Source organism: Rattus norvegicus, chromosome 2, assembly GCF_036323735.1.
Source record: "Rattus norvegicus strain BN/NHsdMcwi chromosome 2, GRCr8, whole genome shotgun sequence".
Classification (NCBI taxonomy): domain Eukaryota; kingdom Metazoa; phylum Chordata; class Mammalia; order Rodentia; family Muridae; genus Rattus; species Rattus norvegicus.
The window spans coordinates 36,701,262-36,725,514 of NC_086020.1; the positions used below are offsets into that span (position 1 = coordinate 36,701,262).

The 24,253-nt window shown below is 38.2% G+C and overlaps 1 protein-coding gene across 13 annotated transcripts in view; it reads right to left on the reverse strand.

Moving 5' to 3' along the window:
• Erbin (erbb2 interacting protein) overlaps positions 1-24,253 on the reverse strand; it is a 102,186-nt gene that overhangs the window by 40,863 nt on the left and 37,070 nt on the right. For 12 of the 13 annotated variants that reach the window (NM_001427815.1, XM_063282246.1, XM_063282245.1 and 9 more), the window contains 4 exons: positions 15,065-15,143; positions 13,154-13,243; positions 11,839-11,895; positions 1,285-1,348 (listed from right to left, as the gene is read on the reverse strand). In NM_001427815.1, coding sequence (NP_001414744.1) covers positions 1,285-1,348; positions 11,839-11,895; positions 13,154-13,243; positions 15,065-15,143 — 290 coding nt within the window. The remainder of the gene's footprint in view (positions 1-1,284; positions 1,349-11,838; positions 11,896-13,153; positions 13,244-15,064; positions 15,144-24,253) is intronic. The other variant, XM_063282247.1, reaches the window with a different exon arrangement.

The window sequence follows — 24,253 nt, forward strand, 5'->3', positions numbered from 1 at the left end:
AATAGCCAGAAGCTGGAAAGAACCCAGATGCCCTTCAACAGAGGAATGGATACAGAAAATGTGGTACATCTACACAATGGAATATTACTCAGCTATCAAAAACAGTGACTTTATGAAATTCGTAGGCAAATGGTTGGAACTGGAAAATATCATCCTGAGTGAGGTAACCCAATCACAGAAAAACACACATGGTATGCACTCATTGATAAGTGGCTATTAGCCCAAATGCTTGAATTACCCTAGCTGCCTAGAACAAATGAAACTCAAGACGGATGATCAAAATGTGAATGCTTCACTCCTTCTTTAAAAGGGGAACAAGAATACCCTTGGCAGGGAATAGAGAGGCAAAGATTAAAACAGACACAGAAGGAAGACCCATTCAGAGCCTGCCCCACATGTGGCCCATGCATATACAGCCATCCAATTAGACAAGATGGATGAAGCAAAGAAGTGCAGACCGACAGGAGCCGGATGTAGATCGCTCCTGAGAGACACAGCCAGAATACAGCAAATACAGAGGCGAATGCCAGCAGCAAACCACTGAACTGAGAACGGGACCCCTGTTGAAGGAATCAGAGAAAGAACTCAAAGAGCTTGAAGGAGCTCAAGACCCCTTATGAACAACAATGTCAAGCAACCAGAGCTTCCAGGGACTAAGCCACTACCTAAAGACTATACATGGACTGACCCTGGACTCTGACCTCATAGATAGCAATGAATATCCTAGTAAGAGCACCAGTGGAAGGGGAAGCCCTGGGTCCTGCTAAGACTGAACCCCCAGTGAACTAGACTATGGGGGGATGGCGGCAATGGGGGGAGGATGGGGAGGGGAACACCCATAAGGAAGGGGAGGGGGAGGGATTAGGGGGATGTTTGTCCGGAGACCGGGAAAGGGAATAACACTCGAAATGTAAATAAGAAACACTCAAGTTAATAAAAAAAAAACAAAACAAAACAAAAGAAAACAAAACTAGGAGCTGTGTAACATAAGGCACATTTGATGGGTTTCCCCCACCCACTTGTAAGCTGTCAGATTTTCTACTAACATAAAAACATTTTTATTATCTCTTCCACAGACTTCTCATCAATTTCCTATTTTGTCAAACCATTTGTCAGATTATTCTTTGGTTATTTTTTTTTTACTGGACTTAAAGAGTTCGGGTTAAGATTTTTAAAAAAAGAACTGGGCAGTTTCACCTAATTTTTACCAGAAATATTATCATTTGCACATTGTACTCCTGATCAAAGGCTGGACTTATGGCCAGTGAAACTTAGAGGACTTACCACTTCTGTGAATTCATTACTTCCCAAATCCAGTCTTTCCAGCTGGGTCAGTCTATTCATGGTTCTATTGACAAAGTAACAAAGAATTAATCATACAGAAATATCAACAAAACAGACACTTTCAAATCTCATGGTTTAAAACATACCCATATAATGGAGAAAACTTTCAAAGGTTTTGTTAAGAATACAAGCAGAATTAGATACTACGTTAAATTAAAGCAACACGGGTTGTAGAGATGGTACAATGCTTGTAAGTACTTGCTCTTCCCCAAGAGGACTAGGGGTTCAATTCTTAGCACTCACATGGTAGTTCACAACCATTCACAACTATAGTTCCAGGGTATCCAATGCCTACTTCTGAACTCCACAGGAACCAAACATACTTATATGGTGCACACTTATACATCCAGGCAAAAACACTCACACATAAGATGGGTACATCTAATAAGAAAAAATTATAAGTTAAAGCAATAATATATCATGTTCAACATTCACCCAAGAGGTTAATATTTCTTTGTAAAAAAATTAAAATTAAGCGCAAGGCCCTGGGTTCAGTCCCCAGCTCCGAAAAAAAAAAAGAACCAAAAAAAAAAAAATTAAAATTAAAGCAACAGGGCTGGAGAGATGGCTCAGTGGTTAAGAGCACCGACTGCTCTTCCAGAGGTCCTGAGTTCAAATCCCAGCAACCACATGGTGGCTCACAACCATCTGTAATGAGATCCGATGCCCTCTTCTGGTATGTCTGAAGACAGCTACAGTGTACTCATATATAATAAATGAATAAATAAAATTTAAAAAAAAAATTAAAGCAACAGCAGGGGATTTGTTTTAGGAAATCTACAGTCAGTTCTCAGCAACTCTGCAGTGGCTCACAATCATACCTAATTCCAGTTTTCATGGACCTGCTGCCATGCCTGACCTCTGCAGGCACCAGGTACATTCAGACAAAACATTCATACATTAAATAAAATAAATAAATCTAAAAACAAATTAAAAATAAATTAGAAAAATGCAGATTCTGAAATGAAGGAAATTATGCCATAATTTTATTTCTATGACAAAAAATGTTTTAAACAAAATTAACTGAAAATTCATTCAAATGTATATTTATGTTAGGAATTGCTTAATTAGAAAAACAACTCTTTGTATACACTTAGGCACTATCACATTTCACACAAGAAGTGTGCTTCTTACACACTAAGATTTCGCAGCATGAGATAAAGTAATATGACAAGTTCATTGAGCTACCATTAGTATTAGACTTTCAAATTTTATTGTATTGGAAACAAAATCTTAAAAACAAAGGGACCTGAACATTTTTTAAAGTATGTAAGAATAAACAATAAACTCTATTAATATATTTTTCCAGCTTTCAAGAAAAGAATGTCTTTCCACAAATCCACCCTACAAAGGATAATAGATGGAAAATTCCAACACATGGAGGGAAACTACATCCTAGAAAAACCAAGAAAGCAATCTCCTTGCAACTGAACCAAAAAAAGAGAGCTACACAAACATAATTCCATCTTTAACAACAAAAATAACAGGAAACAACAATCACTATTCCTTAATATCTGTCAACAACAATGGATTCAATTCCCCAATAAAAAGATAGAGACTAACAAACTGGATGTGTAAACAGGACCCAGCATTTTGCTGCATACCGGAAACACACCTCAGAGAAAAAGACAGACACTACTTCAGAGTAAAAGGCTAGAAAACAATTTTCCAAGCAAATGTTCCCAAGAAGCAAGCTGGAGTAGCCATTCTAATATTGAATATAATCAACTTTTAACCAAAAGTCATCAAAGAAGGAAGGACACTTCACATTCATCAAAGGCAAAAATCCACCAAGATGAAGTTTCAATCCTGAATATCTATGCACCAAATGCGAGGGCACCTACATTCATAAAAGAAACCTTACTAAAGCTCAAAGCACACACTGCACCTCACACAATAATAGTGGGAGATTTCAACACCCTGCTGTCATCAATGGACAGATCACAGAAACAAACTAAACAGAGACACAAAGAAACTAACAGAAGTTATTAACAAAATGGATTTAACAATTATTTATAGAACATTTCATCCTAAAACAAAGGAATAAATCTTTTTTTTTTTAATTAACTTGAGTATTTCTTATATACATTTCGAGTGTTATTCCCTTTCCCGGTTTCCGGGCAAACATCCCCCTCCCCCCTCCCCTTCCTTATGGGTGTTCCCCTCCCCAACCTCCCCCCATTGCCGCCCTCCCCACAACAGTCTAGTTCACTGGGGGTTCAGTCTTAGCAGGACCCATGGCTTCCCCTTCCACTGGTGCTCTTACTAGGATAAGAATAAATCGTCTTCTCAGCACCTCATGGTAAGTTCTCCAAAACTGACCAAATAATCTCAGTCACAAAACAGGCCTCACCAGATGCAGGACGACTAGAATAATCCCATGCATCCTATCAGATCACCATGGACTAAGTAAGGCTGACCTTCTTCCTTTTTTATTAATTTTAATATTCTTTATTAGACTGGTAATACCTGAGAGCATTTTTGACTCCTTGGGAGACATTTGTTAATTTCTAGAGACATTTTTAGTTGCCAAATGCTGGTGTATCCATTGGACAGAGCCCAGGGATGTAGTGAAATTGGTTATGGTGGATAACATGGCTACCAAACAAAGATCTCCCTGGATTGCAAGTTAAAGTGGAGGGATGGAAACTGCACCCACCAATTTTACTTGGACAGTAAAAATAAAACTAACACTTCCCATAATTTTTCTAGGTAGGGGTGGTCACAAGACCTAGAAACTTATGAAAAGAAAATGTCTTGAGCAAAATTACAATGCATGTTGAGGTAAAAATCCCAATTATTCCACTCCTTCCAGTGATGGACTGCCCCTTCTTCTTTTTAACATTTTAAATTGGATTTTTAAAAATTTATTTACATTTCAAATGTTATCTCCTTTCCCAGTTTCCTGTCCATAAACACCCTATCCTATCATCCTTCCCACTTCTTCATTGAGGGTGTTGCCCAACCCATCTACCCACCTGTTTGTGCCTCCCAGTCCTGACATTCCCCTAAACTGGGGGGTCTAAAGCTGACCTTCAATAAAATCAAAACAGTACAACAGTAAGCCCACACATACATGGAAGCTGAACAATGCTCTACTCAATGATGACTAGAGACTTTTTAGAATTTAATGACAATGAAGGCACAACATACCCAAATTTATGAGACACAATGAAAGCAGTGCTAATAGGAAAACTCATAGCTCTGAGGGTCTGCAAAAAGAGACTGGGGATACAATAACAGCTTGATAGCACAACTGAAGGCTCTAAAACAAAAAGAAGCAAACACACCCAAGAGGAGTAGACAGCAAGAACTAATCAAACTCAGAGCTAAAATCAACCAAGTAGAAACAAAAGGAACTATACAAAGAATCAACAAAACTAGGAGCTAATTTTTTGAGAAATATAAACAAGATAGATAAACCCTCAGCCAGACTAACCAGAGGGCACAGAGAGTGTACCCAAATTAACAAAATCAGAAATGAAAAGAGAAATATAACAACAGAATCTGACGAAATTAAAAAAAAATCATTAGATCCTATGTCTATATTCAACAAAACTGGAAAATCTGTGGAGGAAATGGACAATTTTCTAGACAAATACCAGGTACCGCAGTTAAATCAGGAACAGATAAACCATCTAAACAATCCCATAACTCCTAAAGAAATAGAAGCAGTTATTAAAAGTCTCCCAACAAAAAAGAGCCCAGGACCAGATGGGTTCAGTGCAGAATTCTATCAGACCTTCATAGAAGACCTCATCCAATACTATCCTAACTATTCCACAAAATAGAAAGAGATGGAGCACTACTCAATTCCTTCTATGAAGCCACAATTACGCTCATACCTAAACCACACAAAGACCCAACAAAGAAAGAGAACTTCAGACCAATTTCCCTTATGAATTTCGATGCAAAAATACTCAATAAAATTCTTGCAAACCAAATCCAAGAACACATCAAAACAATCATTCACCATGATCAAATAGGCTTCAACCAAGAGATGCAGGGATGGTTCAACATACATAAATCCATCAATGTAATCCATTATATAACAGACTCAAAGGAAAAAAAAAAACACATGATAACTTCATTAGATGCTGAGAAAGCATTTGACAAAAACCAACACTCCTTCTTGTTAAAAAGTCTTGAAAAGATCAGGAATTCAAGGCCCATATCTAAACATAGTAAAAACAATATACAGCAAACCAGTAGCCAATATCAATCTTAATGGAGAAAAATGTGAAGCAATCCCACTAAAATCAGAGACTAAACAAGGCTGTTCACTCTCACCCTACCTACTCAATATAGGACTCCAAGTCCTAGCAGAGCAATTACACAACCAACAGAGGTCAAAAGAATATATATTAGAAAGGAAGAGGTCAAAATAACACTATTTGCAAATGATATACTATACTTAAGTGACCCCAAAATTTCCATGAGAGAATTCCCAAACCTGATAAAAAACTTCAGCAAAGTGGGTGGATATAAAATTAACAATCTGCAATTTGCAAATTCATTTGGAATAACAAAAAACCCAGGAAAGCAAAAACTATCCTCAACAATAAAAGGACTTCAGGGGAATCACTATCCCTGAACTCAAGCAGTATTACAGAGCAGTAGTGATAAAAACTGTATGGTATTGGTACAGAGACAGACAGATAGACCAATGGAATAGAATTGAAGACCCAGAAATGAACCCACACACCTATGGTCACTTGATTTTTGACAAAGGAGCCAAAACCATCCAATGGAAAACAGACAGCATTTTCAGCAAATGGTGCTGGTTCAACTGGAGGGCAACATGTAGAAGAATGCAAATCGATCCATTCTTATAACCCCGTACAAACCTTAAGTCCAAGTGGATCAAGGACCTCCACATTAAACCAGATACACTGAAACTAATAGAAGAGAAAGTGGGGGAAAAGCCTTGAACACATGGGCACAGGGGAAAATTTCCTGAACAGAACACCAATGGCTTACAATTTAAGATCAAGAATCGACAAATGGGACCTCATAAAATTGCAAAGCTTCTGTAACGCAAAAGGACATTGTCTATAGGACAAAACAGCAACCAACAGATTGGGAAAAGATCTTTACCAATCCTGCATCTGATACGGGACTAATATCCAATATATACAAAGATCTCAAGAAGTTAAGACTCTAGAGAGTCATATAACCCTATTAAAAATGGGGTACAGAGCTAAACAAAGAATTCTCAACTGAGGACTATTGTATGGCCAAGATGCACCTAAAGAAATGTTCAACATCCTTCATCAGGGAACTGAAAATCAAAACATTCCTGAGATTCCACCTCATAACAGTGAGAATGGCTAAGATCAAAAACTCAGGTGACTGGGGTTGGGGATTTAGTTTAGTAGTAGAGCGCTTGCCTAGGAAGCGCAAGGCCCTGGGTTCGGTCCCCAGCTCGGGGGGGGGGGGGGGGGACAAAAAAAACCTCAGGTGACAGAAGATGCTGGCAAGGATGGAGAGAAAGAAGAACACTCCTTCATTGTTGGTGGGATTGCAAACTGGTACAACCACTCCCGAAATCAGTCTGGCAGTTCCTCAGAATACTGAACATAGTACTACCTGAGGACCCAGCTATACCTCTCCTGGGCATATACCCAAAAGATGCCCCAACATATAACAAGGACACATACTCTACTATGTTCATAGCAGCCTAATTTATAATAGCCAGAAGCTGGAAAGAACCCAAATGTCCTTCAACAGTGGAATGGATACTGAAAATGTGCTACATTTACACAACGGAATACTACTCAGCTATTAAAAACAATGACTTCATGAAATTCATAGGCAAATAGATGGATCTAGAAAATATCATCCTGAATGAGGTAACCCAGTCACAAAAAACACACATTGTATGCACTCACTGATGAGTGGATATTATCCAAAAAGTTCCGAATACCTAGGATACAATTTTCAGACCATATGAAGCTCAAGACAAAGATTAAGACCAAAATGTAGATGCTTTGGTCCTTCTTAGAAGGGGAAACAATATACTCATGAGAGGAAATACAAGGACATAGAGTGGACCAGAGACTGAAGGAAATGCCATCCAGAGACTGCCCCATCTGGGGGATCTATCCCATAAGCAGCTCCAGTCATTTTTGCTGATGCCAAGAAATACTTCCTGACAAGAATCTGATATGGATGTCTTCTGAGAGGCTCTGCCACAGCGTTACTAATACAGATGAGGATGCTTGCGGCTAACCATCAGACTGAGCACAGGGAACTCAATGGAGGAGTTAGAGAAAGGACTCAAGGAGCTGAAGGGGTTTGCAACCCCATAAGAAGAAAAACAATTATCAACCATCCAGATCTCCCAGAACTCCCAGGGTCTAAACCATCATCCCAAGAGTACACAGGGATGGACCTATGGCTCCAGCAGCATATGTAGCAGAGGATGGCATTGTCTGGCATCAACAGTAGGAGACGCCCTTGGGCCTGAGAATGCTCATTTCCCCAGTGTAGGGGAATGCCAGGGTGTTCAGGTTGGAGTGGGTGGGTGGGAGGGGGAGCAACTTACCAGAAGCAGAGGGAGGGAGGATTTGAGAGGGGTGAACCGCAAAGGGGATAACATTTGAAATGTAAATACATAAACTATTCAATAAAAAAGGATGTTTAGGCATGTAGTGATAACATGGAAAAATTATAGCAATGATTTGAATAATATGATCAATAAACTAATGGACATTTTTGTAAAAATAAAAAAGAAAGAAGAGAGATGGCGGAGGGAGGGAGGGAGAAAAGAAGAAAGAAGAACGTTAACAACACACACAGCAAATGTAGTGCAATTATGTCATGGGTCCAAACTGAATAAAGACACTTTTCTCCAATCTGAATATTTTAAACATGGCATTCAATCACAACTTCTTTAATTCATTTCACAATTTGAAAAAAAGTGACTTTTACATAAAAGTGACTTTGTTAAAGATTACATAAGAGTGCCTAACGTGTGGAAGGAAGTACAGTTTTATTTCCCTTATTCATGTCCATCTTTGTCTATGAAGCCTATTAGTTCTAATTTCCTTCCTAAAATACAACAATTTCCAGGATCTTTATCAAATGTATAAAGTCACATGCTGTTATCAAGTGGATATCTTCCAACTATTATAAAGCTAGATGGGGGTATGAGAAAAGTGAAGCAGGTTGTTAAGAGAAATAATTGAAAGAACACAGACACACATTCTTGTTTTGATATTGTCAAACTGACAAAATGACAGAAATTTACTTGTAGCAATTAAATACACAGTAAACAGTTGGGCAGCTTGAAGAAATGTAACCTACTCTTGGGCCAGGGTACAAAATAAAAAGCAAAGTATTGGAAAAGCTCAATCACTGATAGTGTCCTGGAAACAGTTCAAAGCAAATTTAAAAATGAAGAATAATATAGGTAGATGACAAAAAGAAAAAAATCCATTACAAGTAATCAGCATTTAGTTTCTGATCTGAGCAACCTTGGTTCTATTTGTATATTTCAGAAACCTCAGGGGAAAAATTGCATACTCGAATAAGAAATGCTGCCTAATTCAAGGAGAAATTAGACTGCTCCTCAGAACTTATCTATCAGTGCCCTTCAGAATCCTCCAGGCAGTATTATTTCACTTAACTGTACATGTAAAACAAGTTTTCCCACTGTTTTAATCACACACAAATCTAGAGTTTGCAAGATGGATCAGTGGATAAAGATGCTTGCTGCTAAGTCTTACAGTCTTAGTTTTATTCCTAGGAGAGAACTGACTCCTTCTCATTCTACCCACATATGCACACATGCATACATGGTTGCTTTCTAAAATTTAAATCTGGTCACACAATCTAAATGCCCATATATATTTAATATTTAAAACATGGCCTCTGTATTTATACCTTATAAGTTATAGATTAATTTTAGTTATACTGTTTTCTAAAATAAGAAAAAAACTGTATTAAAGTCATTTATATGGCTGCATGACTCTCTGAAGAGTTCAAGTTCACTGAGTTGCCTATGGCATCAAAAGGTCTGGAGGCTACAGCTTGCATCTTCTACATCCCTGTGAAGACATGTTACAGACGTGGTCCCTAGCCTGTAGTATACACAAAAGTGGTGGAACCCATAGGAAAGCAGTCCAGTGTTAGAAAGCTAGACCAGGGGAGGGTAAAGAAGGGGCCATAGGAACTTGACCACCTGACTCATGCTTTTCTCTTTCCTTCCAAAATGTCACACAGTGATCACTTTTCTCTACCTCACTAGAGTGTCAAAAGCCAGGGATCAGCCAACTACAAGAAACACTGGACATCATGACCTTTCCTGAAATAGACCTTTCCTGAAAGTCTACATCAGGGCAATAAGATGTCAGAAGGAAGACACTCACCACATGTGACTCTTGAGACTGATTCCCAGAGCCCACATGGCGAATGAAAAGGAACAGACTCTGGTAAGTGGTCTCCTGACTTTAACAATCAAATCATGGCATGAGCGCGCGCGCGCGCACACACACACACACACACACACACACACACACACACACACACACACACACACACACGAGAGACAAAGAGACAAAGACAAAGGGCAATAAATTGAAACTGCACTTCTCTTTTAAAGTTTTGGGGTTGAAAGTGTCCGTATTAGCTGTGTTTCTCATTACTATGATAAAAATACTTGAATAAAGCAAAAAAAAAAATTTTTTTTTAACCAGGCATTCTGTCACAGTGAAAGAAAGCTACCTTCCTGTCATTTGCTACTACAATAAACAATTTTTTAGCCTTTTCATACCCTTCATACCCAGAAAAGCTTTGAACTAAGCCAGTACCAAATCAGTAATATATACCTCATAAAATCATAATATGATTTTCTAATTTATACTTATCAGTATGACTACAAAGTTCTACATAATAAAGCAAACCACTAGGCTTAATATAGTCACTTGTAATTAAAATTAAGTGTGGTCTCTGCTCTCAAAGACATATAATCATATAGTTGACATACATGCATGTGTACATGTTAATCAGAGAAGAAGATAACAGAAAAAAGATACATTAAAATTATTTAATATTTAATATAAAGCAAGAACAGCTAGAGAAAATGTAACAGCTGTGGATATGTTCTTCTAAAATTTTATTTGTAAATATGTATGGTAATTCATGTTTAACCACAGACTATTAAACTTTTTAGTGATGCATTCAAAATTCTATTTGTTTAGTAAATGGCCACAGACCACAATCTATTTTGAATTAGAAGTTCTGTCTTACCAACCAGACCCCACCAGAACTCCAGAAACTAAACCACTAACCAATGAATACACATGGAGAGACCCATGACTTAAGCCACATATGTAGCAGAGGATGGCATTGTCCATCATCAATAGGAGGAAAAGCCCTTGGTCCTGTGAAGACTTCTTTCCCCAATGTAGGGTAATACCAGGGCATTGAGGTTGGAGTGGGTGGATGGGAGTGGGAGCATCCTCATAGAAGCAGGAGGAGGGGGGAGAGGGTATCAAAGAGGGGGGGAAAAGGGATAACATTTGAAATGTAAATACATAAAATATCCAAGAAAAAAAATTTTTAAAAAGTTCTTTTAAATGATTTAATATTACTATTTGTTAAGAATCTGTAAGTTCTTGATGTTAGCTTGTATTAGAGAACCAATCACTACTTTCTAGTTTTACAAGACTATAAAGTCATATAAAAAGTTCTGTAGTATGGTGGGTTGAATAGGTTTGGCCTCCAAAGACTCATGTGTTTGAATGCTTTGCCCACAGCTAGTGGCGCTATGAGAAGGTGTGGTCTTGCTGGAGGCAGTGTGCCACTGTGAGGGCAGGCTTTGAGGTCTCCTATGCTCAGGCTCTGCCCAGTATGGAATGAGAGCCTCCTCATGGCTGCCTTTGGATTAAGATGCAGAATTCTTGGCTCCTCCAGCACCATGTCTGCCTGGACACTGCCAGGTTTCCCACCATGAGGTTAATGGACTGAACCTCAGAAACTGTAAGCCAGTCCTAATTAATGCTTTATGAATGATAGTTGCCCTAGCATGGTGTCTCTTCACAGCAATAGAACCCTAAAAAGACATGCAGTTACAAAACCTCACAAGGACATCTTTCATGAATCAGTGTGAATAATGACCATGAGCTCTACCACAGAATCTGTCTGAAACTCATATTTTCTTCTTCTTCTTCTTTTTTTTTTTCTTTTTTCCGGAGCTGGGGACCGAACCCAGGGCCTTGCGCTTGCTAGGCAAGCGCTCTACCACTGAGCTAAATCCCAACCCCTCACATTTTCTTAATATTAGATTTTCTGTGTCATATGTAAGACTGTGGTTCAAAGAAGTAAAGGTCAGTGTTATCATACTACCATACTTAATACCAACAAACTCATACCTTTTTATATTTAATACAAAGAATTATATAAAAACATGTCTTCCAAAATAACATACTTGTATTTTAAATAAAATGAAAAAGTCTTAACTGGATTTGGAAAAGCCACACACTGACTTACTTAGGCAACATTTTCAACTGATTTTCTCTAAGTTCTAGTATCTGGAGTTTAGTTAATCTGTAAAATAAAGAACAGATAAAGACAAAACAATCAAATACAAGGCATTGCATTAACAAGTGCCACATTTGAAAGTTAACTGTGTAATTAACTACATGTAAAGCAAGTTGATTGTGAAAGGAGGGGAAAGAATTTTAATAGAGCTAGGTATCCTTTAATCCCAGCACTCTGGAGGCACAGGCAGGTGGACGGGTCTGTGAGTTCAAATGCAGTATGATTTACGTAGAGTCCCACACCAGCAGGGGTTACCATCTTGAGCAAAACAAAACGAACAAGCGTGAGGAAAAAATTGAGCTCAATTTCTTTTTTATTGCTTTTTCTTTTCTTTTGTTGTTGTTGAGACAGCACTGGGTGTCCTGAAACTTGATCTGTAGATCAGGCTGGCCTCAAACTTATAGAGATCCACCTGCCTCTGCCTGTGAAGTGCTTGGATTAAAGATGAGTACTACCACAACTGTGGAGCGCAATTTAGAAACCATTTTTTAAATTACTGCATGTGCATTATGTGTATGTGTGGGTGCTCATGTGCCACAGCACAAATATAGAAGTCAAAGGACAACTTTATGCAGTTAGTTTTTTCTCTCCACCATCTTAAGGTTTCAAGGGTCAGGTTCAAGATGCAAGGCTTTCACCTGCAGAGTCCTTTTCACCAGCCCCAGGCTGACCACTGTAATACATTTTCAAAGGGACAAAGTATTTAGTCCTAATTTTCAATTCTAGAATAAATTGTATGCCTTTTACTAAAAAACTAACCTACAAATCCACTTACCACTTCAGTATAATGAGACAACAATGCAAATGGCTAAGAAGAAATAAATTAAGGGAAATTAAGGATCATAAAGAAAAATTACTCTGACACTTGAGAGTGGGCCCAGAGAAATGAAAGAGACCTCAGAAAGAGAACCCCTTTCTTAAGAAGTTTAATTCTCAAAAGGAAAACAGCTAATTGTTAAGTCACTTTAGAATTTTGTAAATGCTAATCCAGCATTCAGTGTCTCAAACACAGATGCACTGCTCACGTTGAAATATCTGATCTTGCCAGCTTAAACAGTGCTTTTTTTTTAAACTGGCATTTACTGTTTATTTGGAGTTGTAAATCAGAGTGGAAATAATTCAAAAGAACTACAAGAATTGATATGCTTGGAAAAACTACAAAAGAAATCCCTATGGACTGTAATTAATGTGTTACTATTTTGAAATTGTGTGAACGTTACAGAAGCTAACAATATAAATGTCTTCAAAATAATCTATAATTTACCTGCCAAAATTAGCTGGTAAGAATTCAAGGAAAGCATCATTCAGATATAACTGGGTTAGGTTTAGCAGCTGAGAAAACCCATCAGGGAGCCTATATAAAATACAAAAAAATTAAATTAAGTACATGTTTAAGATGTCAGTCTCTTGCCAAAAATCTTTCTCAGAATTTGTATAAAATAGCTTCTCAACAAATAATAGTTATGCTTTTACTACTAGCTATCTTTAAATTAAGCTTTTTTCTAATAACCTACCCTGTTGTAAAAATAGTAACAGCATGTCTTTGTAAAAAGAAAAATGTTTTAGTATCATAAATCTGCACATAATATTACATTTAAAATGAGCCACAAACATAATTATGAATTAACAAGTACCTTTTAATATATCTCATCCAACATAAATTAAAAGGGTTACTAGTAAGATATATGGGTCTTTGTTGTGAAAACTGGTCCTATAGGATGTTAAACTATACATATAAACCTGGACTCTACAAACTCAGATAGCAGTAGTATCAGTACATACACACACACGCACGCACGCACGCACGCACGCACGCACACCCATCCCTACCACTACTCACAAACTCACATGCCCACTGGAAAAGAAAAATCTCCAAAATGCTAAATGTCCCTAAGTATTAAACAGTCAACAGTTAAAAATCACTGGGTTTATATTATTTTCAGTTTCAACCTTTATATATAATATATAAATGACTAAGGTTGTAGAGCTTCATAATGAGCAAAGAAGAAATTGAACAGGTAAATGATAGATTAAGGTCAGGTAAGAACCTGTATTTATTTTATACTTCTATTCACATCTGCTCACAAAGCAAATTACAGATGTCAAACTTGATGCGAGAAAAAAATCCAAAAGTATATCTATTTCATCTTTCGATATTTGTCCCGGATTATTACAGGCACAAAATCCCCATGCAGTAAGATATATCAGACTTTGACTCGTTTATTTTTCCTTTACCTCATAATATCCCACCATCTTCAAAACCAAGTAAACCAACCAAAGTAAAGTTCTGGTAAAACTTCTCCTGGAGTATAAAGTTCTGGTAAAACTTCTCCTGGAGTAAGTATTCTAGTTATTCTTTCAACATGGTTGTCCTAATCTCTGCTTCATTCTATTCACTGCTAGACTAACATCTCAACTTTGTAACACTTAACAGCTTTCATGATGAAAATCTTTGTTTACAGACATTACTATTATAAAAGAACACATACCCTCGGGTATATGCTGTAACTACTTATCTGCCTTTCTCTTCAGTTTTCTTAGTTTGTTTTGAAAGGGCACCATCTGGTGGCATGTTCCAATTTTGGTCTCACTTTTTACACTGACTGTGAGATCTAAAGCACTGACATTCTCTCTTTAGATCTCAAATTTGTATCTGAGGTATATGGGTCAGAATGACTATTAGAAGGTATCTAAAATGGAATCTCTGTGGGGCTGGAGAGATGGCTTAGGGTTAACAGTACTGGCTGCTCTTCCAGAGAATCCAGGTTTGATTCCCAGAACCCTCAGGTGGCTCACAAGTGTCTACTGCTTCAGTTCCAAGGATTCAAAGCCCTCTTCTAGCCTCTTTAGGTACCACGCAAACACATGGTACACAGACATACACACAAGCAACACCCACCAGTTTTTCATACGCATACACACACAGTGCATGTAAGAGTGCACCCATGTGGTACACAGACATACATGCAGACCTAACACTTATTCATATACATTCATTCACACACACAGACGCACGCACGCAGGAAACAAACAAACTTGAATCTCTGTATAACTTTAAGACAGATAATTTTTGTTAAAGTAGTTAAAGAAATATTCTATATTCTACTGCAAAACTGTCGTTGCTCTCTAATTGTTATAGTGAAAGGACAGCTGACAATTCAGCTGAAAGACTTACTTAGAAATAGGGTTTACACTGGCCTCCACAACTGTCAAAACTTTACAATTTTTAATATTTTCTGGAAATTCTTGTATTCCTAGAAAACAAACAATCAAATTAATAGACTATATTAGAGATACATCAGTCTTTAAAGAGAAGTGTATTACAAAGGCTAGAATAATAACACTCATTGTGAAGATTCAGAAACTAATTACCAACTAAGGAAGAACTCAGGAAACTGACACACTAATGTGATCAAGCCACTTCCACAACACTCTATCTCCCGTTTAACTTCCCTTCACCTGCCTGTTTATATCTGCTAACTACTTCAATTAGTTTTCCTTCCCTTTCTTAGCACTTCTGGAAAGTAGTACTTTTTTATGGACTGGTGAATGATAAAGACACAAGTACAGAACAGTTAACATTCTGGTTTGCCCTCAGGTAAAAAGAAAACTGCTTTACAACAGTGGGCTCCAGAGTAGGCTGGTGCCTAGCACACATGAATAACAAACGGACCTGCAAGTGAAGACTGGAAATACGGATTAGACACACCCTAAAATGTGCCCTGAGCAAATACTGTCTAACGCCCAAATAAACATGTTCTTATTCTTCCCAATCTGTCTCCCCTCCTTTCCAACATTCTTACTTCACAAAGCCCACTGGGACACTTCCAGTGTAACTACTTAAGGGCCACAGTATTTCTGCACATTATCATGTGTATGTTTCAAGTGACCTAAGCATTTTAGTTTCTGCATGTTCTTCAGACCAGTAAGGTAAATAATTTCTTTTTAATACCCAATCTGCTATACACCTGGGTATTTGAAATAGACCTTTAAATTATTATCAAATATTTCCAGTTTTATTTATTTTTTATTGAATATATTTCTTTATTTACATTTCAAATATTATTCCCTTTCCTGGTTTCTTGCCCATAAGACCCCTATCCTCTCCCCCTCCCCCATAAGGGTGTTCCCCCCATCCACCCCCTATTACCACCCCCCATTATCAAGTTTTGATAATGATTAGATTTGAAAATATTCTAAGCACATAATCATTTCCTTAGCTTATTACACCAAAAATATAGGAACAAAAAATCTGTGAACTGGAAGCAAACCACAGACAAATTTTAAGTACTAGCACCACTCTACTCTGAATGAACACTAATTAGGAAACTTTCAAAAAGCATCCCCCAAGTGAATTTTATATAGTTTCAGTCATTCACACAATATCATTATCCAATAAGGTTGTCAATATATGGTTATTTAAGATCCTATCAATTTCATCACAAAAAGGTTTTACATTAAAAAAAAACAGAATTCCACATGATAAAATGAATGATGTAAAATCTACATTTAGCAAATTACTCTGGTCAAAACTCACTAATAAAGTGGGTGTGGCAGAATGTGTACTTAACATAATCAAGGTCCTGGGTTTAATTCCCAGCACCATTAAAGAAAAAAATTACCCACAGATGCCAAATATTAGTAGATTAAAAGAACAATAATAATATTGTCACAGAGACTCCTCCTACAAAGTACTTCTGGAATAACAAAGAGTAACTGAATGAGTAGCACCTAAATGAAATGCTGGAGGCCAACAGTTCTCACCCTTCCTAATGCTGCGACCCTTCAACCTAGTTCCTTATGTTGTGGTGACCTCCAACCATACAGTTACTTCATTACTATGTCATAGCTGTAAACTTACTACTGTAATGGCTAGTAATGTAGAAGTTACAAATGACCCAGCAACTCTCTACTACTAGGTATGTATCTAAATTATTATTTAAATGTATTAGGCATGTAAAACATACATTCAAATAAAATGTTGCTCATGTTATTATTTATAATAGCCTTGATGCCCATCAATAACTGAATATATAAACATAATAAACAGAATATAGTATATTCACACTATGGTGTAATCAATATGATACACCATGAATGAGTCCTGAAAAATATTATGCTAAGAGAAGGTAGCCAGACACAAAAGGCCATATATTATATGGTTTTCTTTATTAGAAAAATCCACAATAAACATATTTTTGTTATCTTCAGAAACAAAGCAAAAAGAAGGTTGCCTGGTGTTGTATAACTATTCTCTCCAAATTAAAACTTTCAATTGGAGTTCACAGACTTAGAAGGCTCAGCAAACTTCGGAAGAGTCCCACAGCTTCTCCCCAAGATCGTGTGAGAGCAGTAAACAATCACTGGGGAAGGAGACTCCAGGACAGCTTCTCTACAACCTGGGCAGGAGGCCGGGTGATGAACCTTTCATGAGCTGTCAGCAGCTTCGTGATGATGCAGCTGCCCTTGTAGCCCTACTTCTACAAGCAGCACAATAAATGCACTGCCTCAGAATACTAGCGCTTGGGACAATCTCTTTGATCTGTCCATCACTGATGTTCTATCTGATGTAGAAATAAAGGTTGCCCACATCTCCACAGAAGAGTTAGTTACACCAGCGCCTAGGAGCTACTAGACAAGGGTACAGAATTCTCTAGAGGATGATAAAAACATTCTATGTAAGTACTGGAAATACTGGAATAAAACTAGAGCTATGCTAAATTCTACAAAAATGCACAAAATAAGAGTTCTCTTTAATTTTCAAAACTCTATTATTCCTTCCCTTTCCTAAACTCCGCATGACACTTTTTAAATACTAGGTTTTGTTCCAGTACTTCAGATCCAAACACATCTTTATTTTAGTATTCAGCAAAAATATGCCAAAGACAAAGTGGAAGAAGACGTGTTATAAACTACAAATCCTAGGACATTATCAAAAGTTAAAATGCAGTGAGTAGTCTGGAAAGTGCTTACAGTATAAGAATGAAGGCCTGAGTTTTGATCCCCCACATTCATGCAAAAAAGCTGGGCATGACCAAACCCAGACAATATTGAGGAAGCCAAGAAGTGCATGCTGACAGGAGCCTGACATAGCTGTCTCCTGAGAGGTCTGCCAGAGCATGACAGATACAGAGGTGGATGCTCACAGCCAACCACTGAATTGAAAACAGGATCCCCAATGGAGGAGAAGGAACTGAAGGAGCTGAAGGGGTTTCCAACCCCATAGGGAGAACACAATATCGACCAACCAGAACCCCTGGAGCTCCCAAGGATGAAACCAACATCCAAGAGAACACAGGAATGGACCTATGTCTCCAGTCACATATGTAGCAGAGGATGGTCTTGTCAGGCACCAATGGGAGGAGAGGCCCTTAGTCCTGTGAAGGCTCAATGTCCCAGGATAGGGGAATGCCAGGGTGGGGAGGAGGGTGAGTGGGAAGGTGGGTGAGTGGGTGGGTGAGCACCCTCATAGAAGCAGGGGGAAATAGAGGGTTTCTGGAGGGGAAACTGGGAAAGGGGATAACATTTAAAATGTAAATTTAAAAGCCAGAATACAGCAAATACAGAGGCAAATGCCAGCAGCAAACCACTGAACTGAGAATAGGTCCCCTATTGAAGGAATCAGAGAAAGAACTGGAAGAGCTTGAAGGGGCTCGAGACCCCAAAAGTACAACAATGCCAAGCAATCAGAGCTTCCAGGGACTAAGCCACTACCTAAAGACTATACATGGACTGACCCTGGACTCTGACCCCATAGGTAGCAATGAATATCCTAGTAAGAGCACCAGTGGAAGGGGAAGCCCTGGGTCCTGCTAAGACTGAACCCCCAGTGAACTAGTCTATGGGGGGAGGGCGGCAATGGGGGGAGGGTTGGGAGGGGAACACCCATAAGGAAGGGGAGGGGGGAGGGGGATGTTTGCCCGGAAACCGGGAAAGGGAATAACACTCGAAATGTATATAAGAAATACTCAAGTTAATAAAAAAAAATAAAAAAAAAAAAAAAAAAAAAAGCTACGCATGCAACTACATGCCTGTAACACCAGCTCTGGGGTGTTGAGACAGAAGAAGACAACGGCTTCCTAACTAGCTATTTTAGCCAAATCAGTCAGTTACAGGCTCAATTAAACACCTTATCTCAAAGAAATAATGTGAGAACACTATTTGACTTCAACCTATGCCACACAAGCACACATATACAAAGTCAGACAGACAGATAGTCCCCGCCCCCCTTCTCTCACACACGCACGCACTCACGCCCGCACGAGTGTAGAAAAGAAAATAATTTTACTGTACTTCACTCGGGTTCATTCTCATCATCTTCTGTCGGTCTTCTTACTCTTTCCGATGTCCTAAGGTTGTAAGGTATAAGCATTCTTTGGGCTCATCCCCCATGCTTATGACCTTAGTGAATCTGCCTAATCTTAGTCATTACATATATGCATTACGTATTCTCAAATGCATACATCTAGAACTTTTTTATGACTTAACTCCATACTTAAAAATAACTGATGAGAGATTGATATCTCAAACAAGAAAGCAAGCAAGCAAATAAAAAGCCAGAGTTCCTGAGATAGCCTAGAAAATGGAAATCTTCAACAGCCACAACTTAAGACAAGGAGTTAATAAGTAGAATATATAAAGAATTGCAAAAATTAAACACATACATGCATAACCCACAAACGTGGAATCAGTAAGTAGGGTAATGAACTTAACAGACAATTCTAAAAGAAAATATGAATGCCAAACAAAGAAACATACAACTACTTGAGATCTACCTCACCTTAGTCAGAATATAACCACTACAGTAATCAGTATAGAGACTTCTCAAAGCACTGAGAACAAAACTACCATACAACCCGGCTACACATTCTGGGGCAAATACCCACAGGGCTCTTTATCATACTCAGAGGTTCTTGCACTTTCATATTTATCGCTGATCTTTTAGTAATAGTAGAGAAACAAAATCAGCCCAGATGCCCATCAGCAAACAGATGATAACAATGTGAGACATATACACAAAGGTATTTTTATTCAGTCACAAAACAAATGAAGTTATGAAATCTGCAGGAAATGGTAAGAACTAGAAAGCATTAAGTGGTGTAACCCAAACTTGGGAAGACTTCAAGCCCTATTTGCTCTCTCTCATAGTCAACTCTCAGCTTTCTTTTATGTGTCCTTTTTTTTCTGTGTGAATTCCTGTTTCTTTCCCCTGCTTGATTATCTGTATACTACACATAACTAGTGTCTAGAGGCCAGAGGTTCCCTGGGATTGCAGTTAAAGGTAGCTGAGAGACTGGTCCATAATGAGTCGTCTCTCCAGCCTAGGCTGGCCTAATCCATGAGCCTCCTGCTTCCCCTTCCTCAGCATATTCTCTATGAGCTGCTAAGTCGTGGCTTCTAAGTGTTAAACCTGGATACCTAGGTGGAAGTAAACATGGGAAGAGAACAAAGAATTAGAACGGGCCCCTGCCAACGTAAAAGAACAAGAGAAAATGTAGAACGGGAACTGTGGACAGTTCAATGTAAACAGGGAGAAGGATGGGCAAGGAGATGAAAGAGTATCTAAAGGTGGGGGAATTAACCAAAGCAAAGTGATTTATGAAAATGATAGAAGGAAACCTGTTACCTAATAAACTAATTGAAAAACATTCCTGAGTTGTTCCTTGAAACTGCAGGGCCTATCAGTTCCCCCACCTCAGCTAATAGCCCTCCTGCCTTCCCAGTTGCATGATAAAATCAGCAAGATCACATTTATACTTCCTCTCATGCTTACGGGCCAGTCTGTGTTTTGTTTGGTTGTTTGTTCTTAAGGAAAGGTCTCACTGTGTATTTAAAGCTGTCCTGGACTCACTGTGAAGTCCAGACTGGCCTAGTAACGATGCAGTCCTCATGTCTCAGCTTCCCAAATGCTGAGATTACAGGCATGAGTGACTATGCCCTGCTTAAAAGACAAGTAAGTCTTAACACCCTTGTGCAGCCTTTTTTGCCCTGTAGCTTTGCCTAATCAGATTATCTTTTTTTTTTTTTTTTCGGAGCTGGGGACCAAACCCAGGGCCTTGTGCTTCCTAGGCAAACGCTCTACCACTGAGCTAAATCCCCAGCCCCTGCCTAATCAGATTATCAACCACCGTGGGATCTCACATACCACAAAGGAGGGGAGAATGGGAAGATGGTTCATTTGACACATAAGCACAAAGACCGGAGTTCAGATCCCCAAATCCACAGTAAAACAAGCAAATAAGCAAACAACCCTGTATGCATACCACTAATCCTTTGCTGGGGAGCAGGAGCTAAGAAGACCCCTGGGAGGTTGTTGGCCAGCCAGTCTAGCCATATCAGTTCAGATGGAGAAGGTGTCTCAAAAAACAAAAGACGCACCCCTTTACTTCCAGAACTCAGGAGACAGAGACAGGCAGATTTCTGAGTTCTAGACTAGACTGAACTACATAATAAGTTCCAGGGCAGCCAAGGCTACAGAAAAGACCCTGTCTTAATAAATAAGATTAAAAGACAATGATTGAAGATATCCGACACTTATCTCCACATACACATGCACATGAACATATATACACAAATGCACAATTGGGGGGGGGGTGTCCATGTGCAATCTTTTGATGTAAAACTTCAGAAGTCATTGACCCTAATGCAATTGAGGGTTCTAGAGAAACCTGTATCCATACCTGGGTATATCCCATCCTCTCAGTGCGTCTCTTTCTATTAATCAGTGTGCTTGAACCCATGTTTAACAACCCCCTCCCCAAGGTTTCTCCGTGAAGTCTTCGATGGCCTGAAACTCAAAAGATCTGAATGCCTCTGCCTTCCAAGTGCTGGGATTAAAGGTGTGCACCACAACCACTAGGTACCAATCTTAATAAACTCTAACTTTTCTCTTCAGACTAGGTTGTTCTGAATAAAATTCCATTGTGAGATACAATGAAGAACAAAGACTTCACATGAGTAGAGGTCTTGTATGGAATTCCCTAGCTGCTATAAGGATGCCCCACTGCCAATAACATACAGGGTCAGCTCATTTTGTTCTTGTAAGAGCAAAATAATTAGAATTTTGTCACACTTACTTAATTCTCTTATGGTTTCAACCAGCAACAGACTGTTGGTCATAGTTAAACTAGCCAGGCATTCAGAAGGAGAAATTAAGTGTTCTGCTAAACTACTTCATAGGACATTATTATCAGACTAGGTCACTCTAACCATGACATAGCAAGACAGAAACAAATCTGTAATCAATTCCAAACAAGGACAAAGTGTGATTGCCAACCAAACTAAGAAGTATCAAGCATCCCTTGCTTCAGTGAAGACATGCTTACTGTGTCTTAGCCAATGACAGCTTTATCCTCATTGTAGTCTGTCCTACAGAAAGTTTAAGATACAAAGTTTAAGATAGCCAATCACAGCATTAGTCCTAGTAGCATTTCTCTGTGGAAATGCCCTTTTTCTTAAACTCTCCATAAAATTACCAAGTAAACTGAAATCTAAAGCCTAGATCCTATAAGATCCTATGAGATTCAGTCAAATTGTAACCTATAGGGTTTCGCTTTCTAAAAGTTCAAATTCTTTAATTATGTGAGTTCACCTTTCTAGTTTAGATGTGTCCTGTACAAACTGACAGTCTTCATGCTTGCAAAGCAAGCACATTATCTAAGCCACCTCACAAACCACACTTTAATCATAATCAAACAGTACTTTAATCATAATCCATACTACTAGGCCAACTGAAACAGAAAATGACTATGTAAAAGACCAACAATTTTGATGATAAATGTCCAAATCTTTTGGTTTTTAAATAAATACAACTTGCTGAAGAAATTAATAATAAAGTACCAGCAATGTTCTGAATCCTTCCAAATAGTGAATAAGAGCTAATGAACTCAAAACGGTACCTGGTGTGTTAAGATATACCTCAAATATTAAACTTAACTGATATAATAGTTAAACGAACACTGTATCTTACTTTTATAAAAGTTTAGAACTTCTTATCCAAGATTTAGTATGTTAAAACTTAAGAAAAATAAAAAACTTCTCGAAATATATCTATATATAACCTGGTAGTCATGATATAAACCCTAAATAAAATTTTAGTAGCTTTAAGATTTAATAAAGACCATTGTTACTTAACATACTGTGTTGGTTAGTGTTTATCGACTTTACACAAACTCGAGTCTCACCTGGGAACTGCCTCCACCAGACTGGTCTACTCGAGTGTCTGACAGAGGGCACTTTCTTAATGACTGACATAGGGTCAAGCCCACTGTGGGCAGTGCCACCCTTGCGCAGGCAGTCCCAGGGTGTATAAAAATGAAGGCTAAGCAACTCATGTGGAACAAGTCAGTAGCAGCCATCCTCCCTAGCCTCTACTTCAGTTCCTGTCTCCAGATTTCTGCACTGGCTTCCTTTGATGGTGCATTATAACTGCGAATTTCCTTTTGGTCATGGTGTTTATCAAAGTAATAGAAAGTAAACTAGGATACATACTAACCTTTCATTTACACAAAATATCATGTAATCGAAAGTCCAACTAACAAAATTAAAATTTCTCACAACCAGCCACACAGTTTTAACCCAAAATACATGTTATTATCTCTTTAATAAAATGGATCTCTAAATAGCCCTAGGCAACACATTAAGGTTAAATATTACAGGCTTATCAAAAAAGTCACCTCAGCTCCCGTGTATAAAATGTGTTAATTACATCACTTATAATGATGAGCATAAGGAATCAGAATGACTAGAATTTATTAAGCAAGGTAAGAGCTCTAACATTATCTGTTTCCATGATCTGTCCATTGATGAGAGTGGGGTGTTGAAATCTCCTACTATTATTGTGTGAGGTGCAATGTGTGCTTTGAGCTTTAGTAAGGTTTCTTTTATGTATGTAGGTGCCCTTGTATTTGGAGCATAGATATTTAGGATTGAGAGTTCATCTTGGTGGAATTTTCCTTTGATGAAAATGAAGTCCTTCCTTATCTTTTTTGACGACTTTTCTTTGAAAGATGATTTTACTGGATATTAGAATGGCTATTCCAGCTTGTTTCTTCAGACCATTTGCTTAGAACATTGTTTTCCAGCCTTTCCTCTGAGATAATATCTGTCTTTGTCTCTGAGGTGTGTTTCCTGTATGTGGCAAAATACTGGGTCCTCTTTATGTATTCAGTCTGTTAGTTTATGTCTTTTTATTGGAGAATTGAGTCCATTGATGTTCAGAGATATTAAGGAATAGTGACTGTTGTTTCCTGTTATTTTTGTTGTTAGAGGTGGAATTATGTTTGTGTGGCTCTCTTCTTTTGGTTTCGTTGCAAGGAGATTACTTTCTTGCTTTTTCTAGGGTTTAGTTTCCCTCCTTGTGTTA